The sequence below is a fragment of the Notolepis coatsorum genome (assembly GCF_963971535.1).
Source record: "Notolepis coatsorum genome assembly, chromosome: 9".
Lineage (NCBI taxonomy): Eukaryota > Metazoa > Chordata > Actinopteri > Aulopiformes > Paralepididae > Notolepis > Notolepis coatsorum.
Window position 1 is genome coordinate 12,268,455 of NC_140173.1, and position 18,020 is coordinate 12,286,474.

Genomic DNA, 18,020 nt, shown 5'->3' on the forward strand with positions numbered 1-18,020 from the left:
CGCGTTCACCCTGAAGTCGATCGCGTTCACCCTGGAGTCGATCGCGTTCGGTAGAGGCTGTCAGGCTGACGAGGAACGCCTGTGATAGCATCCTCTCCGCTTCGCTGGGGGAAGACGGTTGTAGAGGTGAGCCGCTCCTGGCTGTACTCGTTGGGGAGTCCTGGAGCTCTATCTCCTCGGCGCTCTCCTCATCTTGTTCCGTGCAGAGTTCTCTCTCTGTAGGGTTGTCTTCCTCCCGGGGCTGGTCGGGGACTACTTCTTCGGTATTGGCGGGGGGTAAAGGCATGTCAGCTCCCTCCTGGTCCCCACCGTGAGCTTGGTCAGTTACATTAGAACCCACTAGGGCCTCTGTGGTCGGGGTAACCTGGTCGTTAAGGTCAGACATAATCTTACTTTCTACTTTTACCGCGTTTACCGTTTGTAGAAGGCTAGGTAGTTGACTGACAGCGTAATCCTCTAAGTACGGAGGTGGCTGTCGTCTGCGCCGCGGGCGTTCTACGTTAGGAGGACCGTTTCGTGGAGTGTTCATCATAGGCCATTTCAATATTAATAACACTATATTAATATTACACTAGTTACCCTCCGGCTCGAAGGACCAATTGTAACTGAGGGGTACAATTCCCTGACTGTATTGATAAGTATGGTATCATTAAACCACTACCGCTTTATGTACTTTAACTACTGGCCACACAGTACATGATATAGATATGATGAACACTTTCCCACCATGAAACCAAGTCCACACAAATGTATAAATCGAATATTTAATATATAGCAAAGGGTATATACAACGTTCACTTAATGACATTTATGATTTGAATGCACTTGTAAGGCAAATGAGTATTCGTAGGCAAATCAACATTGAATGTCCAATCTCTGGTTACGCAGGAAGCAAGTATACAACCTGGTGGTCTTTAGGGAACTATAGCGATGGTACTTAATGATTATAGCTGGATATACTAAAGGGGGTCCCGCTGGTTGTAAGTCAGTAGAGGGGGGGGGGGGGGGTTAGGAGAGCCGCCGGCGATATCCCATCTGGCCAACGATTTCTTGGGAGAATTCAGAGTGCTGAACACGGTGCCCACAGAACCTTGGTCCACAGATGAATACAGCTGGGCCCTCTTGTAGACGGTAGCTGCCGGTCCACAACGAAGAGACGTGAGGCGACCTCACTCGGGTTAGAGCGCCGTCTCACCTGGACTCCTCTCGGGGGTAGTTCCAACACTTACCAGTGTTGGCTGTTATCCATGGCATAATCAAAGCACCCAAAGCAAGTAGATAATCCAAGCCGTGTAGGGCTCGCCGTCGCCCGGGTAAGGTAATCCAATGTGCAGGTCCACTCGTCCTGGCCCAGAACTCCTCGGATGAAAGCACCACACGTGGTCTGCCCAGCCTGGTTAAGACTCTAGATAACGCGAGGAAACGATGGGGGTACTGCTCACTTTATAACTCTAACCGAACGATGCACCATACATAATAGACTATTATTAACTTAATAGAAATACGTCCCACTCGACGGTATAGTGCCAAACTATGACAATTCAACTATTAATCCACACGATGTCTCAATGCCATTCTGAGGCCAAGTTGACCATACTGCACCACACGTGTATCGTGGGTGAGGCTTAACGTCTTGCCACTAGGTTGGAGGGTAAAGAACTAAGGGCTAAGGGACTAAAAGAAAGTTCTACTTTACTTGCGCCGTATATATATGCGCTGTGAACAAATAGTACCATTCGTATTTCGCCAGACGTATTCCTACGCGGAACCGGGCTAGTAACGACATGTTCGTCGGCACGATTGAACTTGAACCAAGGGGCTTGGCTGCTGGCGCCAAGTTCTTGTCCAATGAGAGAATGAAACTATTATGGGCTGTTAGTAGACTAAAGGGATATTCAGTGTATATGTACAAGGAATATACAAGGGATATCAAACGATATACAAATACTATTAAATATATATCCATAAATAAATATATATATTCGGTTTAATCTGATCCTTCACAACAGATATGGTTAACCCTTTGTAGTGTGGTAGTGAAAGGGTTAACCTTCTGTAGTGTGTTAGTGAAAGGGTTAACCCTTTGCAGTGTTAGTGAAAGGGTTAACCCTTTGTAGTGTGGTAGAGAAAGGGTTAAAGGATGGTAACTTGAGTAGCTTGTGGTCTTAAAAAAAAAATGTATCCACTTTTTCTCCTATTTATTTTTTTGATCTACTTTTTCTCCCATTTTTCTATTTTTCTCCCATCCCAATTTCGTATTGTCCAATTCTACCCTCCCCTGTCTCGAACGTTGTTAGGCCATGCCTCCCACTGGCCGGCTGCAATGTGGACGAAGCCTTGCATCACGTGTCCCCTCCGGTACTCGAGGAGGCAGCCGTCGCATCTTTTCACCTGTACAGCGCGATCTCTCAGCGGCGAGGGTCTGCGTGGGAGGGACACGCCGCCCCCGTTGCTTCCTGATTCTGCTGCGCAGGCGCACCAACCGACCTGTAGGAGTCGCTGTCCACAACGTCCGATCCCCACCCACCAGCTTCCCACCCCTAACACTGCCAATTGTGTTAGTATGAACAACCAGCCAAGCTGGTAGCAATGCCGAGAGCTGGGTTCAAACCCAGCATCTCCTGCATTAGTGGCGAGCGCCTTGCCCACTGCGCCACTTAGCCGCCCCTCTCCTCCTATTTTTCTTGTATTTTCCTCCCATCCCAATTTGTCTAGTCGTTATGCCAATTCCCCCCTCCCCTTCCTGGTCGTTGCGCACATTTGCCCCCTACTTGCCGGTCTAGGGAGCCCTGAATGCATGCTTCCTCCGATACATAGGAGACAGCCAGCAGCCTCTTTTCACCTGGCAGCGAGGACTCTCATTGGGTGAGCGTAACGTGTGGGAGGGCACACTACCGTACCCAGATCCCTTCCTCGCTGTGCAGGCGCCCTGACCGATCTGTAGGAGTCGCTGTTTTACAACGACCAGATTACCACCCACCGGCTTCCCTCCCGCTGACTCTGCCAATTGTGTCAGTATGACGACCGGCCAAGCCGGAGGCACCGCTGACAGCTGGATTCGATACCAGTGTATCTGCGGTGGTAGACATACGCTTAGTCCGCTGCGCTACCCGGCCGCACTTGTGGTAACCAGAATATGAATGACGGTCAAACGGATAATATTCCAGGGCCATGGAAGCAGCCATGGAGGTCTGACAGGACGGAGTCTAAAAGCTTCTCTCCCAGATCAAGGCAGTAGCACGGCAGATCCGGGAAGCGAGAGCTCTGTGCGGCTCGACACTAATCCTCGGCTGTCTAATTGAACCCAGCCACAGATTCATTATACGAAATGTGAGAAAATAAAAACGTCATCACTCCGTGATAAATTTGCTTTGTTTATTCATTTAACACGTACTCTAGAGCAAGAAATGTCTCATCAGAAAAGCACTTTGAAATACACAGAAGAATAAATAGGCTACATACTGTAGGTGATATATATATAGGTGACAGATTTCAAATAGGGAGGACCAGGCAGAACACAATACAAACATTATGAATAATGATGCTTTTTTAATCAAAAGCGAGAGAAATGCACTTTTAGAAATCACTGTCACAACATTGGCAAACAGGTAACCCCGACAGCCATACGACGACTCAATTATACAGATTATATAGGTTGCTTTGCATTCAATGTAGCAGTCACTCAGTACACAATCAAAATATCAAATATGAAGTCACTGGAGGCATTCACACCATCTCAGCGGACACGTTTCTCTCTGTGCCTTTCCAAGCATAGTCCATCTGTACTGTGTTGGTGTTCATCAGGGAGAAATGTACAGGTACACAACTCATAGGCAGAAAATGTACAAGAGGTGTTGCTGATCGGGAAGGGGGTGGGGGGGGGGGGCTGACTGAGCCCCCCCCCCCCCTGATTACACCATGAAGCATTGTGTAATCAAAAGAGATACTTATGTATACCCAGGGGTGTAAAGTACTTGAGTAATTGTACTTTGTTACAATACTTAAGTACTGTTTTGGGGGATTTGTACTTTACTCAAGTACTATTAGGTTTATATACTTGTACTTTTACTCCATTACATTTCAGAGAAAAAAAACATACTTTTGACTCCTTACATTTAAAATGCAGACCTACAACGTACAAAGTACAAATCTCGCAGGTCCAACTATTTTATTTAGTATATTTGTTTCTCTGGCCGAACTAACGTTAACGTTATTAACTTATTAATCATGCGGCTGCACTTTATTTAAAAACAGCCAATCAAATCCCCATCAATGGAAAATGAACCCGCCCATACCCATGCTGATTGGTCCTTGTGCAAGACTAGAAACACATTGATTAAACACCTGCTATCAGATGAATAGACAGTCAGAAGAAAAGTGTTTACTTTTACTTTTTAGTACTTAAGTACATTTAAAAGTAGAAACTTTTTTACCTTTACTCAAGTGTGTTTTTAGCCAGATACTCTGACTTTTACTTGAGTAAGATTTTGAGACGGTACCCATACTTTCACTTAAGTATAATTTATGGGTACTTTTTACACCCCTGTGTATACCTGTCATTTATACATTCACCCGTCAACCCACACGTCGTGCTTCTCTCTCTTGCATCATAATTACAAAGCTCACACACAGCAATGCCTTCTCTCAAATATACCTTTACCTACAGCTGCTTCATATACAGCCGTTCCTACAGTAATAGTGTTTCATTGGCCAACAGCCTGAAGGATAAAACCTGGTTTCTAAAACTACGGTTCGGGGACCAACATTTGCCCCGGCGTGACGCGTTCCAACAACCCACGAATCCCCGTGACACATCAGTCACATCCCTGTGACATCAGCCACAGCCTCACTTCATTTAGACTGATCCCATCTAGATAACCTTCGATATGTTTAGAACCATCAGGGGTAGTTTCCTTTGGTATGTAAGAATGTACCTTTAGCAAAAGATAGGTTTTAAATAGGGATGTTCGATATTGGCTTTTTTTTTTCGATATCCGATATACCGATATTGTCCAACTCTTAATTTCCGATACCGATATCAACCGATACCGATATATGCAGGGTTCCCCCCCCCCAAAAAACTATATATTTCAGGTAATTAACATTACATATCTCTTGTTGTGGAATTAACACAACATTATGCATTCTTTTGACAATAAATAAAATAAGAATTTGTTCTTACTTGCTTGCCTGGGTAAATAAAGTTTAAATAAATGTAAAAAAAAAAAAAAAACCATACCGATATTAAATTTTAATGCATTTTAACATCCCTAGTTTTTTCCCCCTCTCCAGCCCTTCCCAGAGACAGTCGCATTTCTTTCCTCTCTCCCTAGGCCTTCAAGGCCGTTCCTACTGCCGCCTCTACTGCTCCATGGAGCCCGACGCTGCTATGCTCTGCTTCGTGCCGGTTGCCGGACTATACTCAAATCAACTCTAAATGGATCTAATCAGTGGATTGCATATTTTCGTCAAGAAGCAGAATAAGGCTAACCCTCTCTGCCTCTTGGGACATCATAAATCGGGCTACCAACTTGAAGACGGTCATTTTTGGATTATCGAAGCTTTTGGCCTGCAATAAGAAGATTTTGGATATGTTTACAGCACACAGGACCTACCAAAATGAACTGATTAAGACACATGGACACTTGGACTAATAATGCATTCAGTCATTTGGACGGAGTTGTTAAAACTCACTCCACTCAAATCAATAGTTATATTTCACTCTATTCAAATCAAATTTAAAGTGACGTGGCTGGGATAAATGTGCCAGTCATTCAGCCAAAACAAATTCCTGGACCAAGGTCGAACCAGGGAGCTGTTGGAGCCGAAGGCCCTCTGGGATATAAGAGTGGCAAGCGGCCTCCCCCACCCCCAATCCCTACCCAATCCCCCCTCCCGCGTGTACGCCCGGCGCCACTCCCACGTGATGGTGACGGCAGCCGACTAGTATGCGTGCTGGAGGGGGGGAGCCTAAGACTGTCTCATCACCAAAGCCCCTCCCGCTGGACAATCTTTCCACCCTCCCTCCCGCCACCTGGCGCAACGACACCCCGGTGTTGTCGCAGCCGACTATCGCATATGGTGTCTCAGGCATTCTGTAGTCGACATGTGTCAACAAATGTACATGTCTGTTTGAATTTATGTTGTGCCGTTGTTACTGTAAAAATGTAATGATTGTGATATGTTGTTGTTAATGAGACGATGAGCTGTATGTGTGTGTCACTGGAATTTCCCCAAGGGGATCAATAAAGGAATATCTTAAATCAATATAATTTGTCTAAGTGTATACTGCATATACTGAGCAGTGACCCTCCAGTGGGTTCAGCTGTACGCTTCATGGTGAGGTGGAGGACCCTCTGAGACCCACGTATCTCACTTGACTGAGACAGAGATTATTCTCTCTTAGTCCCTAACTTCCTGAACTTTAATATACAGTAGATGCATGGGTGGCTTCTGCCACTAGGGGTGCCGGGGGACAGACATATCCATGCCATGCTCCTGCGGGAAAATACATGTTCAAAAACCAGCTCTGGAATACTCCTTTCTAGGGCCTTTTGATGAAGGAAATCTGATATACTGTACTTTAAACAGACTACAAGTCCCCTTTCAAATAGAATCATACTCGCATGAGGAGCAAATAGGGGTTAAGTGTCTTGCTCAAGGACACTTCGACACGCTGCCCGGGAGGAGCGGGAATCGAACCGGGAACCTCCGGATTACCAGACGACTGCTCGGGGAGCTCAACCGGGATCCCCCCCCCCCGACCAGGGATGTCCGTTGGGTCCTCTTAGCCTAAGTCCTGTTTTACCGAATACATTTGTAACACAACCAACTACCAGCGCATCATTACCTCAGACATCCACAACAGAATACAACCTGTATCCCTGCTTTAGAAACTCCTGTGCTCTCAGTCACTAAGCCTACAGTAGTTAGTTAACAAGCCAGCCAGCCAGCCAGTCGTTCAGCAAGTCAGTCTTGCATCTATCCAGCTAGAAAGCCAATCAGTCACTCATCAAGTATGTCTGCTGAGGGCACGTCTAGGTAGTGTAGAGGTCTAAGCACTCGCCTACCACCGCCGAAACCCGGGTTCAATTCCCGGCAGCTGTACCTCTGGCTCGGTCAGTCGTCCCTATCAACACAGTTGAGTACCTCAGATGAAGAACCATATAAGAACGTTTTAAGTTTTCAGAGGAACAATGTTTTTATACTTTATTATCTAAAGTTGGTGCAGTGTTCATGTTCATGCATAGTTAATGAGTCGAGGTTGAATCGTTTCTTCTTGTGATGTATCACATTCACACTACCAAGTGATTTAGATTGCCTTCACAACTGCAAATACAGTACATGGGCTGTCCAAAACATGTCAAAACGGATTTATAAGGTTCTTCAGTGCAAGGGTTCAATGGGCAGTGTCCGAGGGTGGGAAGCCGGTGGGGTATGAGTCCTGGTCGTTGCAACAGTGACTCCTACTGGTCAGTCGGGGCACCTGCTCTCCTAGTAAAACTCCTAGCTGTGAAAAGAAGAGACTGGCGACTCCACATCTATCAGAGGAGGCATGTGGTAGTCTACACCCGTCCAAGACCCACGGTAGGGGGCAGCACAATGACCAGGACCTTGGAAGGGAATTGGCATAATGACTAAATTGGGGGATGGGAGCAAATGATAAAGTCTGCTTGCCAATCTCTTACTGTCAGCCACAGGGTCAGTCATTATATTTGTTAGTCACTAACTGCTATTGGTCTTTGGTCAAAGGGTCCCGATGATAACCTCCCCACATACTAAAACGATGAGCAGAAGAAAAACTGATTTTAAGTCTCATGAAACAGATATCACAACAGCATATCAGAAAACAATGAAAACGGTTGTAAAAGGTCTTATATCAGGGCTTATGGGATTGCAAAACCAAATGGCCAAATACAGTAGACACGTACAGTAGATGTTTCTCTACAACCAAGCAAAGCGTTCTCATGATGTAAGGTGCTGTGACTGGATTTGGAAAAACTGTTTGAGTTGTGCGGCTTTGCAGTATGCTGCCATTTATACAAAACCACAGCACTCATCCTCACAACGAGCTTCAGTCTGCTGCCATTTATACAGAACCACTTCACAATACAATCACTTCTCATCCTGGTCTTAACATTTAGAATATACATTAGTGGTAGAGAGCTTCCAAGTACTGAGAAGAGACAACGTTTTATTTATAAAATGGATCTAATCTTTCGAGGTCAGCATAAGCCAATAAACCCATTATGTATACAAACACCCAGCTGCAAATATACACGTACAAGACCTCCAACGGAGCCGGTGCATGATTATGATAGTAGGCATAGATTGAAATAACTGAAAGCTAGACAGAGAATAGTGCAAACATACAAAAGAAAATAAAAGGAAATGTCTATCAACACTCAACCTCTAACGTGTACTGGCAGACCTACTTAATACCAAATTAAACAAGCACTAACATGTAGTGGCAGACCTACTTAATACCAAATTAAACAACCTCTAACATGTACTGGCAGACCTACTTAATACCAAATAAACAACCTCTAACGTGTACTGGCAGACCTACTTAATACCAAATTAAACAACCTCTAACGTGTACTGGCAGACCTACTTAATACCAAATTAAACAACCTCTAACATGTACTGGCAGACCTACTTAATACCAAATTAAACAACCTCTAACATGTAGTGGCAGACCTACTTAATACCAAATTAAACAACCTCTAACGTGTACTGGCAGACCTACTTAATACCAAATTAAACAACCTCTAACATGTACTGGCAGACCTACTTAATACCAAATTAAACAACCTCTAACATGTAGTGGCAGACCTACTTAATACCAAATTAAACAACCTCTAACATGTACTGGCAGACCTACTTAATACCAAATTAAACAAGCGCTAACGTGTACTGGCAGACCTACTTAACACCAAATTAAACAACCTCTAACATGTACTGGCAGACCTACTTAATACCAAATTAAACAAGCACTAACGTGTACTGGCAGACCTACTTAATACCAATTTAATCCCTCTCTGGTGCTGATCACTATGATGGGACGGCAACATCTGTCTGCTATCAGTTTGCTGGCAAGCGGCAGAGTACGAGGACAAAATGGACAAGCGGTGTAAACAGGTCTGGGACCTGCTGCGGTTTGGAGGACGGGCTGACGAGACACGATATAGGAGCGACAGAGGACGGCCAGACAGACCAACAGACCCTGGTATTATAGACCAACAGACCCTGGTATTATAGACCAACAGACCCTGGTATTATAGACCAACAGACCCTGGTATTATAGACCAACAGACCCTGGTATTATAGACCAACAGACCCTGGTATTATAGACCAACAGACCCCGGTATTATAGACCAACAGACCCTGGTACTATAGACCGACAGAGACTGGTACTATAGACCAACAGACCCTGGTATTATAGACCAACAGAGACTGGTACTATAGACCAACAGACCCTGGTATTATAGACCAACAGAGACTGGTACTATAGACCAACAGACCCTGGTATTATAGACCAACAGAGACTGGTACTATAGACCAACAGACCCTGGTATTATAGTACCAAGTACCAACAGACCCTGCTCTCAGGGTCGATACTGGCACGTAGCAGCCAGACGACAGAGAGGGCAGGTGACACGAAATGCCATCTGGAATCAAGGGTTTGGGCACGAATTTAGGATGCAGAGTGGGAGAGAGAGCGAGAGAGAGCGAGGGGGGGTTAGAGTGAGAGAGAGAGAGAGAGAGAGAGAGAGAGAGAGAGAGAGAGAGAGAGAGAGAGAGAGAGAGAGAGAGAGAGAGAGAGAGAGAGAGAGAGAACAGCAGGCAGGGAGTTGGCGAGCTGAGAAAGGAAGAGCCAACAGAGAGAAAATGAGCGCAGGGGAATGAGGGAGGGAGGGAAAGAGAGAGAGAGAGAGAGAGAGAGAGAGTGAAAGGGAGGGAGGGATAGGGGCGAGCAAAGAGAGATGGAGTGCGTAAATGAATGAGAAAATCTGGGAGCAGCTGTGGAGGATAAACAACTAGATAAACAAATCTCCCAAATAGCCCCAAGATGAGCTGTGTGCCCTCAATACTGTCTGTCTGTCTGTCTGCCCTCAATACTGTCTGTCTGCCTGTGTGCCCTCAATACTGTCTGTCTGCCTGTGTGCCCTCAATACTGTCTGTCTGCCTGTGTGCCCTCAATACTGTCTGTCTGCCTGTGTGCCCTCAATACTGTCTGTCTGCCTGTGTGCCCTCAATACTGCCTGTCTGTGTGCCCTCAATACTGCCTGTCTGTCTGTCTGTCTGTCTGCCCTCAATACTGTCTGTCTGCCTGTCTGTCCTCAATACTGTCTGTCTGTCTGTCTGTCTGTCCTCAATACTGCCTGGCCTGCTGGAACCACTGTGGGATACACTTCTTCCTAGGGATGTCCGATATTATCGGCCGATATTGGCATTAAAATGTGATATTGGAAAATATCGGTATCGGTTTAAAAAAAATATATATATATATATATTTTTTTTTACATTTCTATAACCTTTATTTACCCAGGCAAGCAGGTAAGAACAAATTCTGATTTTATTTATTGTCAAAAGTATGCATAATGTTGTGTTAATTCCACAACAAGAGATATGTAATGTTAATTACCTGAAATTATTCCGTTTTTTTGGGGGGGGGAAACCCTGCATATATCGGTATCGGTTGATATCGGTATCGGAAATTAAGAGTTGGACAATATCGGTATAGGTAAAAAAGCCAATATCGAGCATCCCCACTTCTTCCCTCATTCATAATCATCCTAATCACATGACGCTAACACACAGTATGAACGGGGGTCAGTTCACTAATGACAAACAAGTGAACACTTTTACAGAGAGCAGAGTAGAGTGTGAACATTAACATTTGGTAAATAATCCATTATTGTCCAATTTATACTCACTTATACACTGCTTTCTGATGTTTATGTGTTGTTAAAGACAGACAGCGTGTCAGAGGAGTGATGTTGATGTGTTAACTCTTTGGGCGCCACCCACTTTCCCCATCTGTACTGGCTGGCGCCAGCGTCATTGACCATTTTAGCGATGTTTGCAGACCCATCGTGTGTTCTGTATTATAGCTATGGAGACAATAGTATGGCTCATTTGACAGACATTGTTCATAGTCCATTACTGACTAATCAGTTCATTTCTACACACTGTAGTTTGTGCACTATTACACGCTAAACATCGCCCCTTTCCAAAATAATCCAGTCTTTTGTCATAGATCGCGAGATATGACGCGTTATATGCAATAAGTCCAAATCGTTCTGGTTGATCGCCTGAAACCCCAAATACTCCCAAATCAAAGGTATATACCATGTACATATGTGCCTTCACAAAATCATCGCTGCGATCGTGTTTGTCGAGCATGTTTTACGTCCGGTAAAACACGACACTGAACGTTACACAAACATGTTTCAGGTTTGGTAAAATAGACATAGAATATACCTTACCTTAGCCAGAAGGTATTCCAAAAAGAATAATTCCCAGTGATCGCGTCGCCATCACGATTACCCGTGTATATGTCTATACTCGTGTATATACGGGAAATAGGCTTCAGGCAAGAAAATCTCGAGGCGAACGCTGTGTCTCTCTGTCTCCGAGGAGGAGGAGCCCTTGCAAAAAAAAAGAAAAAAAGAAAAGGTGTATCCACACTAGTGGTCTGCAAGGGCCTTGAAATTAAGCCCGTGCCCAGCCCGAGCCCATGACGTTCAGGCCCTGCCCGACAATAAGCCAGACTATAATGCAACATTTGAAGCCCTAGCCCGAATGAAAACCAGAATTTTTTATTTAGACTTAATTTTTTTTAAATTTTTTAATTTGTTTTAAATATTCGAAACACGTTTTATATAAACTTAATAAATAAACAAAAACGAAAATGTCCAATAGGTCTGCCTAAATAACAGATAGGCGCATATTGCGCTGAAAACTAACAAGCATTATATTATAGCCAAATATAATTTTTTGTTTTTGTTTTAGATATTCGAAACACTGTTTATATATTAACTTAATAAACAAAAACGAAAATGTCCAATAGGTCTGCCTAAATAACGCATATCACGCTGAAAACTAAGAAGCATTACATAGCCTGTTTCGCTCGTATTAGAATGCCGTTGCAGTGCTCGCTTAGACTGACTCACATGGCAGCCTCGTAAAACTGATTGAAGGCTATATGGAATCTTCTTTGACACACACACACACGACACAATAGCCTACTCAGTCACTATACAAACAAACAGAAAACAGAAATCAGATTTCGAGCAGAGCACCATTTATATAATGAAAGCACAACAGAACAGGGCAGCGGCGACCCCACACCAGCAAATAATAATACATCAGACTCACCACTTCGCTGTTGACGTCAGCAACGCGTTGAACAACGTTAACAAAACTTCGCCAACTGGCTACATACATCCAAGAACAAATTAAAACGTTCGCCAACTGGCTATATTCCAACTTCAAACAACCAATGCCACTTCGGTCCGGTTCATTTGTTCATCATCCACCTGAGGGCTTCATCACTGTTCTACTCCCCTCCAGTTCTCCCTGCGGGCTGCAGTAATTACATCCAAATGTTGCAAAAAATGTAGCTTTCCCTTTCCCTTTACTATTTTATCTGTTAACTTATACATCTGGACTCCTCAGACACGAGGCTTGACTCTCTGATGACAGCACTACGTTACGCGAAACAGAAACTGTAAGGTTATCCTATATAACCCTAGTTATATGAGTATAGCGAGCGAGCAATAAAAAAAAATTAAAAAAGAGGGCGCTGCACGGCCCGGCCGAGCCAGAATGATTTATTTAAAAATGAAGCCCTACCCAGCCTGAACCCGTTGGGTCGGGTAGGGCCCCGTCGGGCTCGGGCAGGGATGCAGTGCACTAATCCACACCAAGCTATTCCAGTTCAAAAGGTAGGCGATACTGCCACCTGGTGAGATTCGATCGTCATTGTAATTCCAACGTAGGCAGATGAGCCAGGGACACCTAGAGGGCTCCGGGCTGACCGTATAGAACGGGGATGAAAGGAAACGGATCAAAGGATCTAAAAACGAGATATTACGTTTTTTGGCGCTCAGCGGTTGGCGGCGAAACACGAAATATTACGTTTTTGGCCGTCAATGAGTTAAAGACAGCCTGTCAGAGGAGTGATGTTGATGTGTTGTTAAAGAAAGCTAGAAAAAGTGCTAAAAGTCAAGTTTAGAATATGGGTACATGTTCCGTTTCAGAACTGAGAACACTACTATAGAATAAAGTAGTCAAATCAGTCTCACATTCTCATGTCAGTTACCTGATGAAATGCAGTAACGGACACTGTGTCCCTCTATGAAATCAAGAAAACATAATTAACGATAAATACATTGCAGTTTGCACAGTATCAAATAATATGCCCCCCATAAATTAATGCAATTTCAAACATAATCTGAAAAAGATACTCATTATGATACATACATATTATTAAACTATAAAGCATTTCCATAAATACTACATAAATATAAATAACATATCATATATATACTGTATCGCGGGCAAATTATATTGAAGGAAACGTAAGTAGATTGTTCCATTATGGTAGAAAATAGCTGACAGCTTTCATTTCACTGGAGATTAACTGTAATCAAACTGAATTCTACACCAACAACAGATTCTCAGATTTCCTTCTTTAAAATTATGCCTTGGCTCAGCATTGGGTGGAGAATACATTTGTATTATATTACATTCTAACTGTAGGTGGGTGACTGGGCTTTCTGGGGTTAATAATCTGGCCACATATAGCAAACTACCACATGAAGGGTAAAAAGATGAATTAATTGATTCTTAGCCGAATGTTTCCTGTCTCCTGTATTCTCATTCTGTTTAAATAGTTAAATTATATCAAACTGACATCTACTTCACAAGCCACAGAGAGAATCATACCAATATAACTGACAGTAGTCAGTATTATTTCCATGTATTATTCTCAAACCCTGACGTCCTTTGGCTTAATCAACGGAGATGCAAAACATCCTATGGCTAGCCCTCAGCTGGGCTGAAGGTCATGGAGATGTGGCATGGGGGGGGGGCGGGGTGGGGGGGGCGGGGTGCAATTTCATCTTACAAATGATTGAATGCATCCTCCTTGTTAACTATACATTTGTGATGTAAATCTGAAGTAAAATAAACACGTACCAGTGTTACATACCAGCCTAACATTCCTTTAGTTAAATAACAAACCATATATTGTTGTATAAAGTCTCTAAACCAGTCACAGTTACGAACCAGTGTAGCCTTTTTCACCTTTCACAGAGACAAAGTAACATTAAAGGCCATTTGACTGATTCTACACCAGTGACTGTGTGTGTGTGTGTGTGTGTGTGTGTGTGTGTGTGTGTGTGTGTGTGTGTGTGTGTGTGTGTATGTGTGTGTGTGTGTGTGTGTGTGTGTGTGTGTGTGTGTGTGTTCATTTAACATCACAACTGTCGCCTGTGGCCATTGTGCATCCCTCTTAAGGTAAGCGTTCAATACATTTCAACTGTGGGACTCAAAATGGCTCGAGTGAAAGCGCCCCATAATGACTGCCACCCTGGATCAAGCAAGCTGGCGCGTGCTTAGGCAACCAATTTAACCCTTTAGTATCCACCGGATCCTTCGTCAACCAATCCCTGCCTCCCCGCCGCCTTCTCCGATTGACCAACCGAGGGGAGCGTGCCTCGTCACAAGGTGATGTCATAGAGCTGGCCGACGCGGCCCAGCCACTCGCGCAGCGCCTGTCGGACGCGGGCGTCGCTGACGTGGCAGGAGAGCTGGCTCAGGCAGGGGTAGAGCGCCGGCTGCAGCGCCATGAAGGAGGAGTCAGAGAGCAGGAGGACGTGGGTGAGGAGGGTCAAGACCATGTTGGTCCACGCCTGGAGGGGGGGGTGGGGAGAGAGGGAGGGAGGAGAGGGGATAGGAGAGGAGAGGAGAGGAGAGGATAGGAGAGGAGAGGAGAGAGGATAGGAGAGGAGAGGAGAGGGGAGGGGAGGGGAGGGGAGGGGAGGGGAGGGGAGGGGAGGGGAGGGGAGAGGAGAGGAGGAGAGGAGAGGAGAGAGGATAGGAGAGGAGAGGAAAGAGAATAGGAGGAGAAGAGAGGAGAGAAGGGAGAGGAAAGAGGATCGGAGAGGAGAGGAAAGAGGAGGAGAGAAGGGAGAGGAAAGAGGATCGGAGAGAAGAGGAAAGAGGAGGAGAGAAGGGAGATGAAAGAGGATCGGCGAGAAGAGGAAAGAGGAGGAGAGAAGGGAGAGGAGAGGAGAGGAGAGGAGAGGAGAGGAGAGAGGATAGGAAAGAGGAGAGGAGAGAAGGGAGAGGAAAGAGAATAGGAGAAGAGAGGAGAGAAGGGAGAGGATCGGAGAGGAGAGGAAAGAGGAGGAGAGAAGGGAGAGTAAAGAGGATCGGAGATGAGAGGAAGGAGGAGAGGAGAGAGCAGAGCAGAGGGGAGAGGAAGGAGGAGAGAGGATAGAGAAGAGGAGAGGAAAGAGGAGGGAGAAAGAAAGAAAGAAAGTCAGTTTGTTACAGAGATTTTAATCACAATAATAAACTGTATTTATAGACACTTTCAGTGGAGTTGCGTTGCTAGGAAACAGCTCGGACTGTGAACCGAGGTGGGAGCGTCCGCAGCCGAACAGTCACACGGCGCTCACACCGGAAAACCATGTTACTACCGAAGGAAACACACCTCGAGTATATTTGATGATATGTCCGCACCGTGTGAGTCTGTGGAAATAGCTGCCACTTTCAGCGGCTACAGCTGTGCTGTATTACAGATGCTTCCCTATTTAGCCTAAGCGTTTCAAATAGATTTGATTACGGTCATTAATTAGGCATAACGTTACTACCGTCAATGGTTCTTACTGCAAGGCCTGAGGTTGTGTAACTGTACAGATGAAGCTCTTCAGATTCAGTTCCCTCCTGCTGCTCTTCTGCCACTTTAGAACCAGCGCTCGGGTGTTATATTTCGGGGGCTGGTGGCTGAGTTGGCCCTGGCTCCCAAAGTGAACAAAGGGAGGGTACTTAACTTAAGTGCTCCCCCAGGGGAGGGGGTCGGGGGCTACTGCCCTCAGAGCCCCCAAGATAATTTTGAATAAGTGGGTTCGGGGCAGTCTGACTTGGGGTACTGCCCCTATATTAGTGTTGCAATGCATGATAAGTAAACAGTGAAAAAAGCTAAGGAATCGGATGGAGCTGGGGCGTTTGGGACGAATACACATTTAAGATGAAAAAGTCTCCCCAGCCTGATACACTGAAATCTGGCCCGGTCCAGAACAATAGGGGCTAGATCCACAAAGAATGGATTGCACGGAGCAAGTTGCACCCTACTTACAATTCATTATGAATAGAAAATGGGGAACCCTGGTGTAAACAAGACGAAAGTCTTTCTCTGGTCTGCATCCCCTTAACAATTGTGTGTATTGAGCCGTACTGTATTGTACCCATTCTGCAATCTGTTAATAAAATGTTCAATCAATCAAATTCAGAAATCAAAAAACAGATTAGGGGGCGCACATTTAGTGCTTGAATGCCCACCATCCACTTCAATGTTAGCGTTAATATCGCCTAATCTATGTTTTAAATTATGGCTATGTGTCTAATCTGCCCGTCGCATTATCAATGACTCATTTCCAGTCAACATTGTCAAAGCGGATTGTTTTTTTATCGGTTCATTTCCGTTTTATAGCATTTTGAAAAGCCCTCGTTTTCACGGAAAAAAAAAAGATTCCATGATAATCGCCCTATACTGTAATATTCTAGAACGTTGTCATTTTTCGGCCTATTTATGAATAGTTTTCAAATAAACGCTAGATTATCGATAGTATATGTGTACGTGTGCACGCTGGTGCCGCGTGCTGAAAATCGATTCTCTCAGTTCCTGATGGCTCGCACAGTGAAACAGCCACATCACATTATAGGGGAAAAGCTTATATCTCCGTGAAAACAGGTCTGATTATCCTAAGACTGGTAAAATAGATTCCTTACCTGAGATCAGATAGTATCCAAATGGATTATTCCAATTCCTGATCGCCATTCCAAAAATCTATCCTTTTATTGATCCCACGCGTATACTGTAAAACACATATTACACGCTGTGCTGAGGGTCCAGAATGAAGCTGATCGGCTCCGGTTACATGCGTGAGAAGTAAAATGTGGATTCCGGAGTATTTTTTTCTCATCCATTTTCATCGAGTCCAATCCAAAATGGTGCATTACCATCTGGGAGACGATAGGGGGCGCTTTTTTCACATCCGAGCGCCTGGCGGGGCAGGATTACCAACGGTAGACTCGGTTGATGAAATATGAATTCAGATCGCTAATAAAAAAAATATCCGAGAATTCTCGTGATGGGCATTCAAAGTGTTAAGAGGATGCAGACCAGAGAAAGACCTTCGTCTTGTTTACACCAGGGTCCCCCATTTTCAATTCATCATGAATTGTAAGTAGTAGGGTGCAACTTGCACCGTGCAATCCATTGTTTGTGGCTCTAGCCCCTAGGAGTCACTAAATCAGTTTGGCTCGTGGAGTGGTAGAAGAGCAGTAGAGGTTCCATTTTAAAGAGCTGGATCTGTATATAGTATGTAGTTGTGCTTGGTGTGTGTGATTAACATGTTACAAGTGGGGTGACAGTGGCTCTGTCAGGAGGTAGAGCGGTCGTCCGGTAATCTGAAGGTTCCCGGTTCGATTACGGCTACTCCCAGCAGTGTGTTGAAGTGTCCTTGAGCAAAGACACTTAACCCCCTAACCGCTCCCGATGAGCAGGTTGGCACCTTGCGTGATCGCCTCCGCCGTCGGTGTGTGAATGTGTGAGTGAGTGAGTGAGTGAGTGAGTGAGTGAGTGAGTGAGTGAGTGAGTGAGTGAGTGAGTGAGTGAGTGAGTGAGTGAGTGAGTGAGTGAGTGAGTGAATGAGTGAGTGAGTGAGTGAGTGAGTGAGTGAGTGAGTGAGTGAGTGAGTGAATGTGTGAGTGAGTGAGTG

The 18,020-nt window shown here is 44.9% G+C and overlaps 1 protein-coding gene across 1 annotated transcript in view; it reads right to left on the bottom strand.

Moving 5' to 3' along the window:
• Positions 1–14,536: 14,536 nt before the first annotated feature.
• arfgef3 (ARFGEF family member 3) overlaps positions 14,537–18,020 on the bottom strand; it is a 182,814-nt gene continuing 179,330 nt past the window's right edge. Inside the window, 1 exon segment of the mRNA XM_084321258.1 lies at positions 14,537–14,924. Coding sequence (XP_084177384.1) covers positions 14,733–14,924 — 192 coding nt within the window. The 3' untranslated portion in view covers positions 14,537–14,732.